Source organism: Coenobita brevimanus, chromosome 14 (genome assembly GCF_032717465.1).
Source record: "Coenobita brevimanus isolate Jiangsu-jjx chromosome 14, ASM3271746v2, whole genome shotgun sequence".
In the NCBI taxonomy this organism is placed as follows: domain Eukaryota; kingdom Metazoa; phylum Arthropoda; class Malacostraca; order Decapoda; family Coenobitidae; genus Coenobita; species Coenobita brevimanus.
Window position 1 is genome coordinate 58,722,101 of NC_136967.1, and position 20,034 is coordinate 58,742,134.

General features: G+C 42.1%; 1 protein-coding gene across 1 annotated transcript in view; it reads right to left on the reverse strand.

Moving 5' to 3' along the window:
- Window positions 1-20,034, reverse strand: part of LOC145390416 (uncharacterized) — a 49,937-nt gene that overhangs the window by 19,140 nt on the left and 10,763 nt on the right. Inside the window, exons 5-6 of the mRNA XM_080265348.1 lie at window positions 14,763-15,037; window positions 9,738-9,927 (exon numbers count right to left, since the gene is read on the reverse strand). Of these exons, the coding sequence (XP_080121474.1) occupies window positions 9,738-9,927; window positions 14,763-15,037 (465 nt within the window). The remainder of the gene's footprint in view (window positions 1-9,737; window positions 9,928-14,762; window positions 15,038-20,034) is intronic.

Here is a 20,034-nt window from a genome sequence, read left to right on the forward strand (position 1 = left end):
CATATGGGGAAGCATCAGCAAGAGGACACTGCAAAAAACTGCATAAGAAGAGAGGTGATAAAGACGTGAGGAAATTCAGTTTCCCTAACAGAGCATTTGAGCAGTGGAATGCACTACCGAATGAAATAGTGTGTGCCAAAACAATTCACAAATTTAAGGATATGTACGATAAATATGGTTTAAGACACGGGACAGTACGAGCTTGACTCATTCCTGTAAAGATACAATTAGGTAAGAACAATTAGGTAAGAACACACACACACACACACACACACACACACACACACACACACACACACACGGGAGTTCGCGCCTCGCTCAGGTTGCAAAAAGTTTCACTGACGAAGTGGGTGGTTACTGTCCCCCTTGAGCAAGGGGACAGGTGTGTGCGTGTGTGAAGGTCACAGCCTTGCCCTTAGATCGGACTATATGAGCTCTCAGCTCCCTTCCGGGAGGGTAAAAGCTGACAATCACGACCATCAAGTGATCCTGACCGACCCGGTGAATTACACACACACACACACACACACACACACACACACACACACACACACTACTAGGGGTACCCAGCATTGCCGGGCCAAAAGACAAACACTCTAATCCTGTTTGTTCCAGTTCAATCATCCTTTCTACTCCATAAAGACCATGCACCTCTTATGCTTTTGAAGGGAGATTATAAGAGGTCCAGAAGCTTTCTGTTTCAGCTTTCGCAGACTAACGCACAGTATTTGTGCACATGTTTACTATTACCGTTGACCTCAAATGACCTCGGAGGTCAACCTCACCTAGCCAGTGTCTGAACTGGAGGTCATGTGAGTCTCCACGCCAAAAATTGGGCTGCTGGGTCCAGGCATTTGAGCATGTACTACCAGTGACTGCAAATGACCTCTGACCAGTGACCTTAAATGACCTCAGAGGCCAACCTCACATAGCCATTGTCCGAACTGGAGGTCATGTGAGTGTCCATGCCAAAAATTGGGCTGTAGAGGTACCTGACATACCCAGGTCTAAAAGGTGAACACTCTACCGTTGACTCCAAATGACCCAGATCTGAATTTTGGCTCCCCCCCCAAACCATCCTTGGATCATCCTGATTTAGAATATATATGGGTCTGGAGGTCTCTGGCCTGTGGTTTGGGCATGATTGAAGGACAAACAAACAAACAATGCAGCCCTTTTATAATTACTGTATATATATATATATATATATATATATATAGGCGGCCCTCCACATTTGTGGGGGTAGGGGACACAGACCCCCGCGAATGTGGATTTTCCACGAATGTTTGGTGTGCACTCCTGTAAATGCCTCTATAGCTGCAAATCACCCCCTGTGTGTAAGTGTGCACATACTGTACCTAAAAAACCATATCTGGGACCTGAAAGCAGCATAAAATATCACAGATAGCTGATGACTTGCCCACACTCATGTGTGAGCAAGTCATCAGTTACATATTTTCCTCAGCTTCTTACAACCATACCCATTAAATTCAGTCTTGGCTTCACAGAGGGGCAATCTGTGAATGTGCGAGACCCACGAAAGTTGATTCTGCTAATGTGGAGGGCCGCCTGTATATCTATCTATCTACCTATCTATCTATCTATATCTATCTGTCTATCTATATATGTATATATACACGAGGTGCTACCCAAAAGTTCCAGAAATTTGGATATTGTAGGAAAATAATTTACCTTACTTCCTAATTGGGGAAAGCCCCAGGAATTGATGGAGTGTGTGGTGAAATGCTGAAGCATGGAGGAGAGATAGTAGTAGAATGGATGTGGAAGATGTGCAGATTGGCCTGGGAGGAAGGTAGAGTCCCGGAGGATTGGAAGTCAGGTATAATTATTCCCTTGTACAAAGGAAAAGGGGAAAAAGAAGTGTGTGGTAATCATAGGGGCATTTGTCTTCTTTGTGTAATAGGAAAAGTGTATGATAGGATATTTATTGACAGAGTTAGGGAAATAACAGAGGAATTAGTTGGAGAAGAACAGGGAGGCTTTAGGAAGGGAAGAGGTTGTGTAGATCAGATATTCATTCTTAGATCTTGAGTGGAAAAGTTTCTAGAGAAGGGAAAGAAGTTGTATGCGGCCTTCATGGATTTGGAGAAAGCATATGAGAGGGTGGATAGACAAGGATTGTGGAAAGTATTAAGAATATATGGAGTAGATGGGAAGTTGTTGAATGCTGTGAAGAGTATGTATGATGGTGCTAAGGCTGCAGTGTGTGTGGATGGTGAACTGAGTGAATTTCTCTCTTTGAAGATTGGGTTGAAACAGGGATGTGTCATGTCTCCATGGTTGTACAATCTGTACATGGATGGGGTAATAAAAGAGATACAAGGTAGGGCAGTGGATGTTGGAGTGGCCCTGGTGAGAGAGGGTAGTGTTTGGAAACTCCCTGTACTGTTGTTTGCAGATGATACTGTGTTGTTAAGTGAAGACGAAGGGGAGCTGCAAGGCTTGGTGGATGAGTTTGGGAGAGTTTATTAGAAACGGAATCTAAAGGTGAAAGTAGGGAAGAGTAAAGTGATGGCCTTTGAGAGAGGTGAAGTCAGTGAATGTACAGTGAGGTTGGATGAGAAGGAAATGGAAAATGTGAGTACATTTAAGTACTTGTGTAGTGTGATGAGTAAGGATGGAGATTTGGAGGGTGAAGTGCTTGAAAGGGTACAACAAGGAAGAAAGGTTGCTGGTTCCTTGAAAGCAGTGATAAGAAGCAGGGAAGTGATCATGGAAGTGAAAAACTTATTACGTGACAGTATTGTGATACCAACTCTAATGTATGGAAGTGAAGCTTGGACATTGCTGGAAGGACACAAGTCAAGAGTGAGAGCTGTGGAAATGAGTTATTTAAGAGGAGCCTGTGGAGTCACATGGAGAGACAGACTGACAAATGAGGATGTGAAGGAGCGTTGTGGTGTGGATGTGGATGTGATAGGAAGTGTTAGGAGGAACACACTGAGGTGGTTTGGCCATGTGGAGAGGATGGAGGGTGAGAGACTGATGAGGAGAGTGTATGTGAGTGAGGTGGAGGGGGGGAGAGGGAGGGGGAGGCTGAGGATGAGATGGAGGGATGGAGTGGGGAGGTATATGAGAGAGGGGGGTGTGAGGTGGGAGCAGGGCAGTGAGATGGCGGGGGACAGGGCGACGTGGAGGCAATTTGTTTGTGGCCACCCCGTATGGGATTAAGACGTCTGGCAATGTATAGATAGATAGACTTCCTAGTTCTCATTGTCGCCTTCGAAGTAGTACCTTTGGGCATGTATTCAACGGTCCCAGCATTTTTTTCATGAGTCCATGCATCACTGGAAGGCTTCTGGTGTGATGGTCTTGAGCGCCTTCTGCAATTCTGTCAGGATATCCTCAATCGAGTGAAATCGACACCCTTTTAGTCATAATTTCAGCTTGGGAAACAGGAAAAAGTGTCAGGGGGCAAGGTCAGGCGAATAGGGTGGGTGGGGAATGACTACCGTGTTAGTGGAAGCCAGGAACTGCCGGACAACAGTTGATGTGGGGGCAGGGGTGTTGTCATGATGCAGGACCCAGTCCTTGTTCTTCCACAGTTCTGGACGTTTGCGGCAGATGTTCTCCTTCAGACGCTGCAAAACTTCACAGTAAAACTTTCCGCTGACAGATTGACTGGGTGGGACAAATTCCTTGTGAACATTCGCTTGGATATCGAAGAAAACAACAGGTTCTTTGTTCAATGAGGTCCGCCATGGCAAAACTGCCAAACCACCTACACACCACATTATAATAGTAAGCGTAGCTCAACAACATGTCTGCTCACAGACACGGCTGGGGCCACACTAATGCACAAGGGCTGCTGCTGACTCCTCCTAGTGGCAAAAGGCAAAACTGCAAATAGTTGGCTCCCTCTGTTCAAATTACTGGAACTTTCAGGTACCACCTCTTGTGTATGATATACTCGTGTATATATATATATATATATATATATATATATATATATATATATATATAGTTTTATGCTGTGTCCCCCTTTTTTTCGATAAAGGCCAGGGCATTTCCCCTGGGTAGAGGACTTAGGTTTGGAGTGTGTAGCACTTCATGACCGGATGCCCTTCTTGAGCTGCATTTTCGCGACGTTAAAAGCCAGGATATTTTTACTAATCTTGATGTTGCATATTGGCTATCATGTTGATGCCCATTTTCACGAGCACCAAAAGCTGAAACAATTTTGAATTTTGAGCATGACTATTCAAGATTAGTCAGTGTTCCTCCGAAGGTATTTTGACCCATATCGACTTGCCATATTGTAAACAAACTCAGTGCTACCAAAGTTGAGCCAAACTCAGTAGAGAAGAAGGTAGAGCTTATGGCATATTGATACATAAAAGTGGTCCCATATAAGTTTATTTGACATGGAGAATTTAAATTTGCTGTCAGCTGACATCTGTGGTGGCACCATTTAGCAGGAACTAAAGTAAAAGTTCTTCATTTATACCCAATGAGACATATAAGTGGCCCCATATAAGGGCATTTGACATGGTTAGTTACTTTTTTACAGCAAACTGTTTGAAACAAGAGCCTCACTGCCAGTCCCAGAGCAATTCTAATAGTTTTTTCTTAGTACTACCACAACCTGAGGGACTTGAGGTTATTGACAGTTTTACCTTATGTCCAACAGCGATGGTACAGCTGCCTTTTAATCTGACGCCAAAATTTTGAGGAAAAACCCTGTGTGGTCGGTTTTATGACAAATAGTATCATTTGATTCCTCTACTTGCAGAAAATTTCCTAAGGCAGCCATGGTGCACGAACAAATGTTTATAGATGGCTCTGAGGTAAAGGGAATACAATCTTGCCAACCCTTTTTCGTGAGCTCATATGAAACTCAATATCAGTCAAAATGGAGATCAAGATGATCTTGACTTGAAGATGTCACGAAAATGTGATTCTGATGTCTACCAGTGACCCATGGATGGACTCAACCTCACACCCTTCGGTCAGAGTGGAGCGATCTAACCCACTGAGCTGTGGCTGCTTTATATAAATATACCGTTATACTGTATACAGTGTATGTACTGTATATACAGTAATCACTCTAATATCCGGACGCCCAATTACCGAACATCCCCACTAACCGAACCTTATCGTCCTGGGATCAAACATTCCCAAAATGGTCCGAAAATCCAAAAAAATTGGAAAAAAAAACGATTTTTTGCCGTCCGTAATTTGAACTTGCCGCGCGCGCCGCGTGAGAGCATTGTTTTGGTTCGTCATTCCTCCGACGTCCGATAGAGCGCCGCTGCATCCTCCCCACTTCCCGCCTGTCTCTCACCGCGACTGGACCTGCGCTCTTCGTAATGGCTGCCCACGTGCTCGCTTTTGTGGTGGTGCCGTACTTGCTGCAAGGCCTCCTGCTGCTCTCTGCCCTACTCTTAGTGTGTGTGATGATGGCCCCGCCTCCTGAGAAAAGGAAGAGAGTGGTGTTGACTCTGGAGAAGAAACGGGAGATATTGGAGAAGGTTGATGCGGGTTGGTCTTCCTCTCGCATTCTCCGCGAGTTCAACCTGGCCCGGTCGACTTTGTTTGATATCAAGCGTTCCCGAGACAAGCTCATGCAGTACACGGCTGACTTCGTCGAGAAGCAAACGCAACGTGGAGAGGAAGGTTATGTTTACTCCCAAGTATGCAGAGATCGACCGCCTCCACGTTGATTTGGTATCTACAGCAACGTGCAGCTGTTGTGATGTTACGTGGAAGGCAGCTCACGGCGGCTGCTGATACGTTTGCAAGGCTTCACGACGCCTAGACTTCAAGGCATCCGAGGGTTGGCTCTTCGCGTTCAAGTTGCGACATGGCCTTACTAACCGTAAAGCACATGGCGAAGCATTGGACGCCAACGAGGATGGAGTGGACGAGTTTCGGCACAAGGTGAAAGGCTTGATCGACAGGGAGGGCCTCACTCGGTCAAGTCTATAACGCTGACGAAACTGGCCTATTCTATCGCTCGGTGCCAACGAACACTCTCGCCGATGAGACGGAGAAGCGTGTACCTGGCCGCAAGCTTTCTAAGGAACGGATATCTGCTTTGTGTTGTGCCAATGCTAACGGCATGCACCGGCTTAAGCCCGTTATTGTTGGCCTTCCAAAGCAGCCTCGGTGCCTTCGTGGGGTGATGGATGTCCTTCCTCTCGGATGCTACCATTCTTTGAAAGCATTTTTCACAGCTGTGATTTTCAATGACTGGTTTCACCATCACATCGTCCAAGGAGGTCATACATTACCAGACGAAGACACTGGGAATTCCTCGCGACCAGGTAAAGGCTCTCCTTCTCCTCGACAATGCACCTGCCCACCCGTGCGACAAGGACTTGGTTGCTGAGAATGGCCGTATTAGGTGCATGTTTCTGCCACCTAATACGACTGCTCTCATTCAACCAATGGACCAAGGAGTGATCGTGGCAACAAAGCGCCTGTACCGTCGGAAGTTCCTGGACGAGGTGATGGTGGTTCTCGAGGACGAGGACGAGCGCAGGGAAGGACGTGACACTCGAGGCAAGCGGACTTTGGAAAACCTTCGCCGCCACAACATCAAGTCTGCGCTGTACAACTGGGCTAGTGCATGGAAGGAAGTCCCTGTGAAAACTCTTGAAAATGGTTGGTCTCGTCTGCTTCTCGGAACAGATGTAGTACGATTTCCTAGGGTTTGACGTGGATGACTTCCATGCACGGCTACGTACGCACGGCGACGATGTTGATGTGGACGATGTTCGTGAGTGGTTGGACGACGACGAGGGCGATCCTGGGTATCAGGACGTTGTCTGATATCGAGATCGCGTCTTCGGTTGCTGGTGTCCAGTCCCGAACTTGAAGATTCCGACGACGAAGGCGATGATGATGCAGACTCCGCCCAGCAGGACACTACTCCAGCCATCCCCAAGCTGAGCGCACTCCGGGGAACATCTAGAGTTCGTCCTAGACCACCTGGAACACCCGGACTGCGACAGGGAGATGGGGCCCTTGGGACTCGTGGAGGAAGTGCGTGCTTTCCGGCAGCGCATCATCAATCGCCAGAATCGTCGGTCCTTGCGTCCAGTCAACGATTGACAGTTTTTTCAGGCCCGTGACCCCGCTGTGCCAAGCCCTGGTTCCACTCCGTTGCCTCCCCAAGACAGGCCCTCATGCTCCGAGCCACAGCCCAGCACATCAGCTACAGTGGAGTCACCGCCAGACGTGAGTTTGCGGCTGTCTTCAGAGTCTTCTGTAGTCGGTACGCCATCACCACTACCCACCGATGCACCCCTTGGACGCCTGCCAGTGATACTCTCGGGCTCTGACAGTGAATAAACAGCAAGAACTTCTCCACTAGACCACACGGGAATTTTGAGTTGTGCAGTGAAAAAAACGGTGTGTTGTGTTAAGGTTTTCAAGTTGGGAGAAAAGACTAAGTAGAAAAGAAATTTAACGTAACTAACCTTCTTTGTTTTGGCTTTGGAAACTTAAAAAACTTGGGAAAAGTTAATGTGCAACACTTAAATTTAATGGAACATTATTTGGACTAAAGTGAACACTGTGAAAAGAACGGACTTCTGTGTGTTAGTGACTAAGTTCAGTGCAAGACTTCAGGAAGAGTGTAGTGCAAGTGCTTCAGGAAATCGTTCTTACTGTCAGAGTCCGAGAGGAGGCGGTTATTCATCGAGGTGGCCAGGGACTTGCTGTAAGTAGCCAAAATGTTTCATGTTGTACTATTTTCCATACTATATTTACCAGAATGTTTCATATTGTATTTTTTCCCATACTATACTTACCAGAAAGTGTCATACTGTACTTCTTTCCATACTAAACTTACCTCATGCATGTGCAGTAGGAATGGGTTTTTCAGAGTTCGGTTAGGTTCGGTTAGGTTAGGTTCGGTTAGAGTCCATAAGTACCAGAATGTTTATTAATGTATGAACATACTTCTAAACCCACATTTTATGTGTCTATTGCATTTATTTCAGTCATTTATGTGCCTTATTGGTGTGATTTGGGTGTTAAATAGGTGCTATGCATGTCCGGAGGGAGTTGTATAGGTGTTTCTCTGTGTTAGGGTCCGTAAGTACAAGTCCATAAGCTGGGGCCCAATATCCGGACAAAACCAATATCCGAACCTACCGATGGCTCTATTGATCCGGATATTGGAGTGATTACTGTATATATATATATATATATATATATATATATATATATATATATACTGTATATATATGTACAGTATATATACACAGTATAAGTCCTGTAATCCAAATGGCAGGGGACCGAGGGTCTTTCAGACTACAGTATTGTTTTTTGGGGGGCTATTGGGAGGGACCCACGAAAACACTAGAAATATGTACATGACCATTTGATAAACAATTAAAATGATATGGGTTATTGATTTACTCACAGGAAATGCATAGAATTGTAGATGAATAGTTGCAGGCAGGTACATCCAAGTTCAAGGGCAAGTCCAACCCAGATAAATCCTTAGCTAAAGCCTAGAAAAATTTGGAAAAAGCCTGGAAAAATTTGAAAAATTTTGCCTTGAGAAATTTGGAGTATTGGGATATTTGGTTTATTGGTTGTCAGATTGGAGGACTTTTATACAGTATATATATATATATATATATATATATATATATATATATATATATATATATATATATATATACTGTTTATATCTATCTCTATCTATCTATCTATATTTTTACTGTTTATATCTATCTATCTATTGCCAGATACCTTAATCCCATATGGGGTGGCCACAAACAAATTGCCTTCATGTCGCCCTCTCCCCTGCCATTTCACTGCCCTGGTCCCAGCTCACATCCCGGGCCCCTCTCTCATACACCTCTCCACTCCATCCCTCCATCTCATCCTCAGCCTCCTCCTCCTCCCTCTCCCCCCCTCCACCTCTTTCACATACACCCTCATTGTCAGTCTCTCACTCTCCATCCTCTCCACATGGCCAAACCACCTCAGTGTGTTTCTCCTAACGCTTCCTATCACATACACATCCACACCTTAATGCACCTTCACTTCCTCATTTGTTAGTCTGTCTCTCCATGTAACTCCTTATGCTCCTCTCAAATAACACTCTGTCTGTGTGTGTGTGTGTGTGTGTGTGTGTGTGTGTGTGTGTCTCTCTCTCTCTCTCTCTCTCTCCAGTATATGCAGTATTTATATAAGAAACTTATGGAAAATGAAAATTTCATACAAATAATGTGAAAACCAAACAGGTTCCCAAACAAAATATGAAAAAGTGGGTGAATAACATGATGACAAGAACAAAATGTTAGCTAACATAATGGTAGGTCTTTATAAAACAGCTAAAAAGATAATGAAGCCATGCCTAGCAAAAAAATTATTGGTAAACTGTCATCCAAATGAAAGAAGCGAGGAGGAAGAATGAAGTTCCCAAACAGCAACCAGGATACGAGTGGTTTATTGTCTTGCATGTACAAGAACTTTGCTCAAAACTTATTTTTCAAAACCATTGGCATTTGGCAAGTGGCATTTAGATATCCCCTGACTTTATAGAGACCTGGACCACTCACAGTCCCAGCTTTTTAAAGTCTGAGATTTATGCGTTCAAGCATTCCATTTTCTAGTGTGTACATCACTACCATAAAGCTAACTGTATTCCATGGGTGACTCCAGGAATGAGGGAGAAAAATAATTAAAACCTGTATGCAAGGAAGTTAATAGTTATTACATAATGATTACAGATTTCTAATAGACATAAATACCTGTTCAATGGATAAGCCAAACACATCCCTGAGGAAGAGAGGCTGATGGAGGGTGAAAGCGAAATATCCAAAACTATTACAGGCACTGGTACCCATCAGAGCCCAGACAGGACCACTCTTGAGCATCTTCCGCCACTGCACATTGCCTTTCTTCTTGGCAAAATACCCAGGACTGTAGCGCCGGAAGTATCTAGAAGGGTGAACAGTATTTATGGCACAGAATATACAGTATATATATATATATATATATATATACACAGTACACTCACATTTTATGAACTAATTGATACCAGACCCTCGACATTAAAGCCGATAGTTCGTTAAAACCAAACACCATGCTGTTTGGTAATTTTCCAGGCGTCGTGGCTTTTACCGAACAAAAATAATTAAATATAGAGCTTCATTCGGCCACACAGTCATACACAATAACATACAGCTAGGTGTAAATGGATGTTTTTCTCAATAAATGCTCTATTTATGGCTCCTTTCACAATCCTGGTCACCCAGAAACTGATGTGGCATTCTGCAGGATGCGAAGGAGTACAGGTGTGTGTGTGTGTGTGTGTGTGTAGGGATGCCATGCTGGTCAGTCTTTCCCACGTGTCAATTCTTGTACCAAACAAAAATTCGTAAAATGAACCCAACGTTCGGCTAGCTCAAGGTGGCCGTTAAAACTGAAATTCATTAAAAAGAGGGTTCTGTATATCAAGGGTTTGCTTTCATTTCAATCGTCATATAATCCATGAAGAGCCTAGCCTGGCCCTAGGCAAGTTGGTCCTGATATTTAAGATGAGAGTGACCAGCATCACTCATTCCTGAGTAGCATTATGTGAGCAGTAAACCCCAACCATCCCTTAGATGTAAACCTGCACTGACTCAATCTGACTGGAGCACTTTAATTGCCCACTAAACCACCAGGCGCCATAATTTGGTTATATAGTTACCATCCAGCATACTAAATAGTTTCCTGGTGCACAGGAAACTATTTGGCTTGTCACTCAGTGTACAGTCACCCATAGACAGAAAGAAAAGGAAAGAATGAAAGAGAGACAGGAGTGGAAGAATGGAAAGAAAAAGGGAAGAGAGGAAAGGATAGGCGCCCGAGAGCAGCACTACTTTGAGTGAGTGGATGGTGAGCACCCCACCAAGCACAAAGGGTTAAGGGTTTACTCTCTCTCTCTACCCTATATACTGTATTTATTTATTTATATATTGTTACGTGTGGCTGATAAACATTACTGTATTTATATTTTTATGTACTATTGGGAACATTTAATATTTGTGTTATGAGTATCACACTTAGCATTTTTGTGAATGGAGAGAGTTTTGTAAATGTCTAACTGGGCGAAACAGGCCAAATGCATGCAGTTGTATCTTTCTATAAGATTTACCAGTAAGGGTTTTCTATCATTGACTGATATGTAATTTCGAGCCTTTCTGATGTATGAGCTAATGCGTGCATCTGTTTCTGGATTGTTCCCATAGAGTCTTTTTTGCCATTAGAGTTACCTTCTCGTATCTGCTCATGTTAATTTCAACCTTGTTAATGAGTTTCTGTTAAACCTGTCGTGCTTCTGCGAGTTCATATAAATGCCTCGTTGTCTGTTGCCAGTGGACTTAGCGACTGAAGTTTGGACCGCAGGGGTCGATGTGTTCTCTGCTGTGGGACTTTTTGTATATATAGTACTTGCATATCTGCCACATGTGAGTTATTGTTTATTGATCAAGAGTGTCAGCACATGATTCACTGATTAAGTTGTACTTACTGATAATGCTGTTATTTACTTTATAAGAACGAATTTTCAGTCACTGGTTTATTTCTGGTGGTAGGTGGTGGCGACCATCATCCACTCACTTGATGTAGTGCTGCCTACTTCTTCCTTAGCCTTTATCATTCTTTTTCTTTCTGTACCTGCCCTCCTCTCTTGCTATTTCTCCCATGTTTCCTGTCACTTCTTATTGCTTTTCTTTCCTTTACAGGTGACTTTACATTGAGTGACAAGCCAAATGGTTTCCTGTAAGCCAAGAAACCATTTACAACGCTGGGTGGTAACCATATAACCAAACCATACGTGCTCCTTACATGTCAACAAGTGGGTTGGTGGAGGGTTAGTGCCCCTCCGCGTAAAACAAATAACTCAGAGTCAGATGGCCACCCCTTACGAGATTGTGGCTTCTGGCAGTAGATAGACAATAGATAGTTTATTCCTGCTATTGTCATCTATTTTATCCAAGTGCCAAGAGTCTTTGTTTAATTTTATAGTCTTTATTGCACCCACCAGCAGTTCAGCATCCCAGGTGGCTAGTTTCAGTGTTCTTGTATACCATTATTATTGATATTTGACTACTTTAGGATGATTTCTGCAAGTGTTAGTTTGACAGTCCTTCTTTAACCTGTTTGATTTTGTTCACTTTGTAGTTTAAGTTAGTGTTAAGTAGACTAAGTTAAGTATTTTTAACTGCCTATTTCATTCCCCCATTTTGTCCTTGATATTAGAATGAGACTTTATTACTGTTTCCCCTTTTTAAGCTTATGACTTGCTGTAGTTAGTATCCCCTTTGACTCTAAAATTTCTGTTACACCCTTTAACTTAATCTCCATGCAGTCAGATAGACCTTTAGGCCCCCACCACGTCATAACAGAAACTATCTATCTATCTATCTGTCTATCTATCTATCCATCCATCCATCCATCCATCCATCTATCTATCTATACGAGTATGTACAGTGCTGTATATCCAATGTTGGAGAAACACCTTACATGTGCAGACATATGTGGAAAGTTTTTAATGCCCAACCCAGAAATCAAACTCAGAACTCCTAGATAAGGGCTGGACACTGATATCACATTACATTATGGCGTGATAAAAGCCAAGCCACCCAAAGTGTATGAAGAACCAGGTAAATTCATTAAGGGAGGATATATTACAACCCGAACCCCTAATATGGTGCATATTTCAGTCATCTGGATTTTTGCTTAACCCCTCGCAACTGGAAAGGTGACATAGTTTTAACTATCATAGCCAGTACAGGCACCTTCCTTGAACAGTAATAACTGTTTAAACTGATCTGAAGATAGGCTAGAAAATGGACAATGAAGACAAAAGATTATGTGTAAAAGATATGTTTAGTTCTTTCCATTAATATTGTAATAGATGATGAATTAGAATGTATTCAAGAACACATATACAGTACCTTGTTCAGGCAGTTCAGACAGTGCCAGTTTATGACACTGAAATCTTGCAAAGGAGAGGAATGGGAAGTAAAGGTTTTGGTAAGCTAAGGACTAAGCAATTGAATGATAAACAGTTGCTGGTGTATTAAAAGATCTGGTTATTTAAGCAGTGTGTGTCCCTTTTCTAGCTTATGGATCAGAGTTCTGGAATCTAACAAAATCCTTGGAACATTGTCATAGGAGTGCTCAGAGAGAAATGGAATAAGATTTTGTTAGATGTGACATGCAGATATAAAATTGCTTCCTGGAAAAAAAAAATGATAGCTGAGCATATAATCACTGAAATGAAGATAGTAAAAATAGTAATAATAATAACAATAATGCAGTGATGATAGTAATCCATCCATCCATCCGTCATCCAATCCTACATCGCCCCATGAGAAGCATAGGAGTCCAGGGCTAGGCAAGTTGATCCTGACATTTAAGATGAGAGTGACCAGCCTCACTCATCCCTGAGTGGCATAACATAAACAATAAACCCCAACCACCGCATGGATATAAACCTACACAGGCTCAGTCCAATTGGAGTGCCTTAATTACCCAATACACCACTAGGTACCCCAGTTTGGATATATGTTGCCACTCAGCGTAGTAAATGGTTTCCTTGTGTAGAGGAAACCATTTGGCTTGTCACTCAGTGTAGAGTCACCCATAAGCAGAAGGAAGAGGAAAGAATGAAGGAAAGAAAGAGAGAAGAGGGAGTGTAAAGTCACCCGTAGGCAGAAGGAAGAGGAAAGAATGAGGGAAAGAAAGAAGAGGAAGGTAGGAAGAGAGGAAAGGGTAGACACCCAAAGCAGCACTACGCTGAGTGAGTGGATGGTGAGTGCCCCCATCTACCACATAAAATGATAGTAATAATGAAAATAATAATAATAATAAAAATAATAATAATAATAATAATAATAACAATAATAATGGATGTGAGCAGATGGACAAGCAGAGTAACAGTGGGAACCCAGAGTTGGAGCGCGGGAGAAGAGGCAAATAAAAAGCATGATGATTTGCCAGGATTGGATGGATTAGACTAAGAACCAATAAGGACGAGTGGAAAAAGACAGGTGAAGCCTTTGTCCTTCAGTGGACTAATATGTTGTTAAGGATAATTATGATAGTTGTAATGATGAGAATTTTTAATACACTAACATAATAATTGTCAGTTATGTGGAATAAAGCACAAAGGTTAATGTGTATCACAGATGTATCACAGATGTTGATTTCGTGTGTAATTCACCGGGTCGGTCAGGATCACTTGATGGTCGTGATCGTCAGCTTTTACCCTCCCGGAAGGGAGCTGAGAGCTCATATAGTCCGATCTAAGAGCAAGGCTGTGACCTTCACACACGCACACACCCGTCCCCTTGCTCAAGGGGGACAGTAACCACCCATTTCGTCAGTGAAACTTTTTCGCAACCTGAGCGAGGCGCGAACTCCCGTCAACCAGTTGGCAAGCGAGAGCGTTACCACTGCACCAGCGAGCGGTGCAGTGTGTGTGTGTGTGTGTGTGTGTGTGTGTTTATAAGTATTTATAATCAAAATTTGGCTATTTGATGATTTAATGATGTCTATATTTTGAACTACAGAACTTAATTGAGCTAACCATATGTTTAAATAACTATTTTCTCAGGCCCCAAAATATCTAAGGAAATGATGAAATGTGTTTAACTTTTTTTTGAGGGGGGGGGAGGGGCCTTCAGTACTGTACTTTGTAGGGAAATGGAAGTATAGTAAAATTAGGAAGAAATATTTTAACAGAAAAAAGGAGTTATAGAACAACAAAGCTGCAGCCTTACTGTATTTCTGCAGGTGAAATGTAAGGGTGTGATGAAGGAGAGTTGTGGAGGAAGACAGCTGCCAGCACAGTCCATACTGCTCCCAACCCACTCAGGAGGTAGAAAACAGAGCGCCATCCGCCCCATGGACCACGGAGACACAGAGAAGATACTAGTGGGTGCACGAGCATCACACCAAGAGGGAAGCCTGCATAGCTGATGCCGGTCAGAAGGCTCATGTCTCTTTGAGTGCCCCATCGTGTCAAGAGGTATTGATGAGCATTCAGTCCCAGTGCCTGGATGGGATGATGCAGAATGATAATGAGCATAAGGTATGTCACTAAAAAAAAAAAAAAAAAAAAAAAAAAAAAAAATGGACTGAATATAAGGTGGGGGGTACAACTTTGAGAGTGGGAGTGAAGCATGGCTACAAGTTTGGCATCTAGTCACACAATCATATCCTTGTGGGCAGAAGCTTTAGCATGTCCTCACATTTCAGGTCCTCGTGCAGATTTATAACCACTTCCTTTGGATGTCTTTGAGTCTTAAGGAGAAAGGGTATTACCCACATACTCTCTGCTGCTTGAGGTGACTAAAAGGGGATGGATGGTATAAACTGGGAAGACACATAATCTCTGCACAACACTACAATCCAGAAGTCATTGAGGTTTTGGATGAGGGACACTGGTGCTTGCCCAGGACCCAGTAAAGCCAAGCAGGCTTGTGTTGCTGAATGAAAAGTGAAGAGGTATGACTGACGATGGAAACTCAGTGTAGGGAAAAAGTAGTTACCTTATGTGATGGCATTGTGTATGGTGACAGTGAGAAGTGGATGAATAGCATAATGTTGTAACACAATGTGATATTTATAAGGTAAGCTGTTCCTTCTCCCCTTTAGGCTAAGATACGAGTAAGTGTGTGTGTGGATGAGTAAATTGGGAGTGTGTTGTCCTGTCTCAGGGGGGAAGCAGCCTAGATATATAAATAGATAGATAGATAGCTTTGAACACTCATGGATGGAGGTTTTTCATGAAGAGTGAATAGTAGAGAGAAATGAATTGCTATAAATGTAACAACTCAGGGTGTATGCATATGAAGTTTGAAGTGTGAGATAGTGGAAGTGGGTTTGATTGATGTACATTAAAATGGCACATTGTAATGATAGACTCTTGTAAGAGAAAGACTGGTTTTGGAGTCACATGGTAATGGTAGAGCACATGAAAATGAGTAATGAAGTGTTTGTGATGGGGGATCTGAATGGAAGGATTGTTGTAGATCTTGTGAATTATGTCAAGTTGTTTTGGAATGCGTGGATGAACCATTTATAGATGTCTACTTAAACAAGTATGTTAGAATAGAAAGTCAGGCATAAATAATTCCTATTTCAAACTCAAAGAAGTACAGTAGCTACATAAAAATAGCAGATGCCATGAGGTGCTTAGCTGCAGTGCTTGTCTCTGTAACTTTTAATCCTTCAATCATTTTGCAGATTAGGCCTATTTGCCCTTTTTCTTAGGATAGAAGGCCAGTGGATCACCTTTGTTGCAATAATTACCTTCCCTAGATGTATACATAAATATATATGCATGGTGTATAGATAAAGGAGAAAATGATGAAAGACCACAACTTTATTATTTACTGACAGGGAGGACAATGCATTAGAGTGGTATTGTCATAGGAATGGTGAGAGGATGGTGTGGAGGTTTGGCTGGTCATCTGATTGTGGCGTGATTGGTGACAATGAGAGGAGGATGGCAGAAAGAGGGTGAGTGGAATGCAATACTGATTTGTATATTTATACAGTACCTTTGTATTTATATGCTCATGGATTCCTGAACTCGGCATTCACCATAGTGTCAAAATTTGTGCTATAACTGAAAATGCAGAAAATCCTGTAACATTTGTAGAAAAATTACTGGTGAAGCAAGCCCAGAGCTGCTGACTTGCAGACACACCAAAGCTTCCCAAGACAATTACAGTACATGTATTTTGTAAAAATAGGTTGGAGTGAATTGAAAATGACAAGCAGTATCCATGAGAAATGTAAAATTATGATGAAAACCATTATGAAGAGAGTACCAGTAGACATGTCCCAAAATTTTGCTGCAAAAATGGAAAGGAAAAAGGAATAGTTTAAATGGAGAGAGAAATCAGGTGCAGAGAAGATTTAGTGAACGAGCATGGAATGAACATAAGGTGGCAAGATGTGACTGCAAGGTTATGGAGAGAGGAGGTGAAGCATGAGAAGGATGTTGTGAGCAAAAACAGGAGGGAACCCAAATTGTTGTGTAGACTTTTTAAGGATAGCTTGAAAATATGGGACAGTATAGTGAGACTGAAAGGGTGGAAAATTATACAGATTATGAAAAAGTTAAGGAAATGAGTGAAATAATGAACAACATGTTAGTCAGTATTTGTAGTGGAAGGTGAATTTATTGAACCAGGTGAATGTGTGAGGACTCGGCAGTTAACTGAGATAATACCAGGTAGTTGAGAGAAGCGAGATACAGTTGATGAATGCGTTAGGACCAGTTGGGGTAGGCTGGATAGAGTCTGAAAGAATTTGTGCAGGTCAACCAATGAGGTAAACTCACAAAATTATTAAATGCTTATTGGAAAGAGGAGAACTGTCAGTAGTACATATAAGAGTACTGGAGGTTGGGGTGAATGGTGGTGACAGGGGGAGAGGTGGGGTATTACTTGCACAGGTTACTCTTACCACCTCAGGTCATGCTTTGTTTCATATTGTCTTTACAGATGATCTTTTAGTATCCTACTTTTGAGTTTTATGCAGTATTACAACCTTGTGTGCATGTGCAGTATATTATTGAATGTAACCTGTAGCTTAATGAATGGTGCCTGGCCATATGTGAGTTCACCTTGGCTTCTTCCTTTTCTGATATTGCACACTTAAACATAGACTTCATGGAACTTTGTGTATATATCAAATATATAGGGTGAGACTGTGTTTACCAGTCATTTATAATTGTATTTCATCATTCTGGTCATGCATTGCAGTTAGGTTAATGAAACATGAACAAGGAAAAATCCAAGCAGACCTGCCTACAACCAGAGATCGTTCTTGGTAATATATCCATCCATTCATCATCCAGTCTCTTTTTGCCCGATCAGGAGCATAGGGGCCTGGGGCTAGGCTACTCAGAGTCAACATTTAAGGCTTATGTGACCAGCCCCACCTGCCCCTGAGTGGCATTATGTGAGTGTTAAACATCACCCACCTCCAGCATGTACAGTAAACCTTTATGGGCTCCTTCCAGTTGGAGCATCTTAACCCACTAGACCACCAGGCATTATTGGGCCATATGGTTAATGGTTACCTCCCAACACAGCACCTGTAAATGGTTTCCAGGATTACAAGAAACCATTTGGCTTCCCACTCAGCGTAGAGTCAGCGTAACCCCCCTCATCCCAGTGTCATATGAACAGAGTGACTTTATGCAAGAAGTTACTGTTCCCTTCTCTATTTAGCCTAAATTAATCTAACCTAACCAAACCTAAACTAACCTAACCTAACCTTATCCTAGATCAACCTAACTTATTTAAACCTAAATTAAACTAACCGTACTTCATGAAATGACTGATTTCACAGTCTGCCCGTGACATACTGTACATATGTTATATTTATTTATATATATCTATATATCGACCTATAGTTACATATAGATCGATAAAAACATCCAACTATCTCTGTGACACATATATTTCATAAAATGTTATTGATAAATGGCACAATACTTGAGATAACATGCAGATACTTTCAGCACAGCAACTAAAAGGGCACTCGGTGCATGCACACTTAGTGGAACGGTAACTTCCTGCAATAAGTCACTCCGTGCATACAACACCATCAAATTTTTAACCAGTGACCTCCTCCAATCCCGGCAGATTTTCGATTTTGTTTTTTTTTTTGGCTAAAACCTCCGCTTTTTATGAGAAACATTGAAAATTCATAGAGAAATCACTCACCTGAGATTTAAAATGCCAATACAGGTAACAATACCCTTATCTCGCTGTGTTTTCTATGGGGTCAGGCTCCAGAGAAAACGTGCTCTATGGGAGGGGTAACTATTCCAAACCACTCATTTATTTATTTATTTGGTACGAATTTATATGTAGTACAAGAGTATATTGGTTTTCACACAGTAAAATAGGTGATGTAAATGTTGTTTCACTCACCAAACACATCAACAAACTGCACCTTTTTTGGTAACATTACCTGATCACTATTTCTGACTGTTGCTTCCTCTGACACTACGTAAACTTTGTACTTCACATTGTCATCTGGCCTTGAATTTCGTACCGTGGTGCGACATGTCTTTACTGGCCAGGTCACTGGTAACAGGTGACTTGCCAAGACAATGGTGTGCAGGGGGGGGAGGGAGGTCACGTGGGGTAAGGCATTGTCCCCACCTGGCATTGGGTAGAGGAAGGTGTTCCGTATATACGCACCAAAAATCACGCACAAAATTTGAAAAATGTGCAAATGATGGACCTTGCAAATGTTCGGATGTACATATACGTCAACGAGACACAGCGGGTTAAAGTGGCATTACACTAAATGAGTGGATGGGGAGCACCCTCGCCTACCACCACTTTGTGATATACATAAGCTAATTTCTGTAAATTATACATCATTTAGAGAACTTGAAAAGATTTCTATAGTAACTTTTTTTGATTACCGGTATGTGTTATTAGAGGAAAGATGATTTGGAGTGTTATTAATATAATGGCAATGAGAGGATGGCAGGAAATTTATGTTATCATATGATTGTGCTATACTGTACTGTACAAGATGCATTTGAAAAGAGCTTTGAGGATATGGAACAAAAAGGGGCATTCAGAGTGAGAAACTGAAAATGGAGAATTTAGAAAAACAGCAGTGGCATATCAGTATTTGCATAAGGTTTTATAGTTGCAACCAGTGAGCTAGGAGCAACTAGATTTGAAAAATGTATGGAGCTCATGGAAAGAGTGTTTAGCTGTAATGCCTGGGTAATGATTTCAAGATGGCTGATAGTCTCATCCCAAGGGTGCTTCTAATTTTGTATGCTATATATGTTTTTTTCATGCTTTATTTATTTATTTATTTTTTATTATTTTTTTTTTTTACAGCCCTCTTATCATCTCACACATTCTCCTTACCTCCATTACCTTGTTTACCCATCACTCCACTGCCAAAATTCTCATCTCACCCATTGAATGCTCATTTCCTCTCAAAATTTTTTTTATCTGTCAGGCTTGTTTATGGTTCCCTATATGTGTTTCCTCTCCA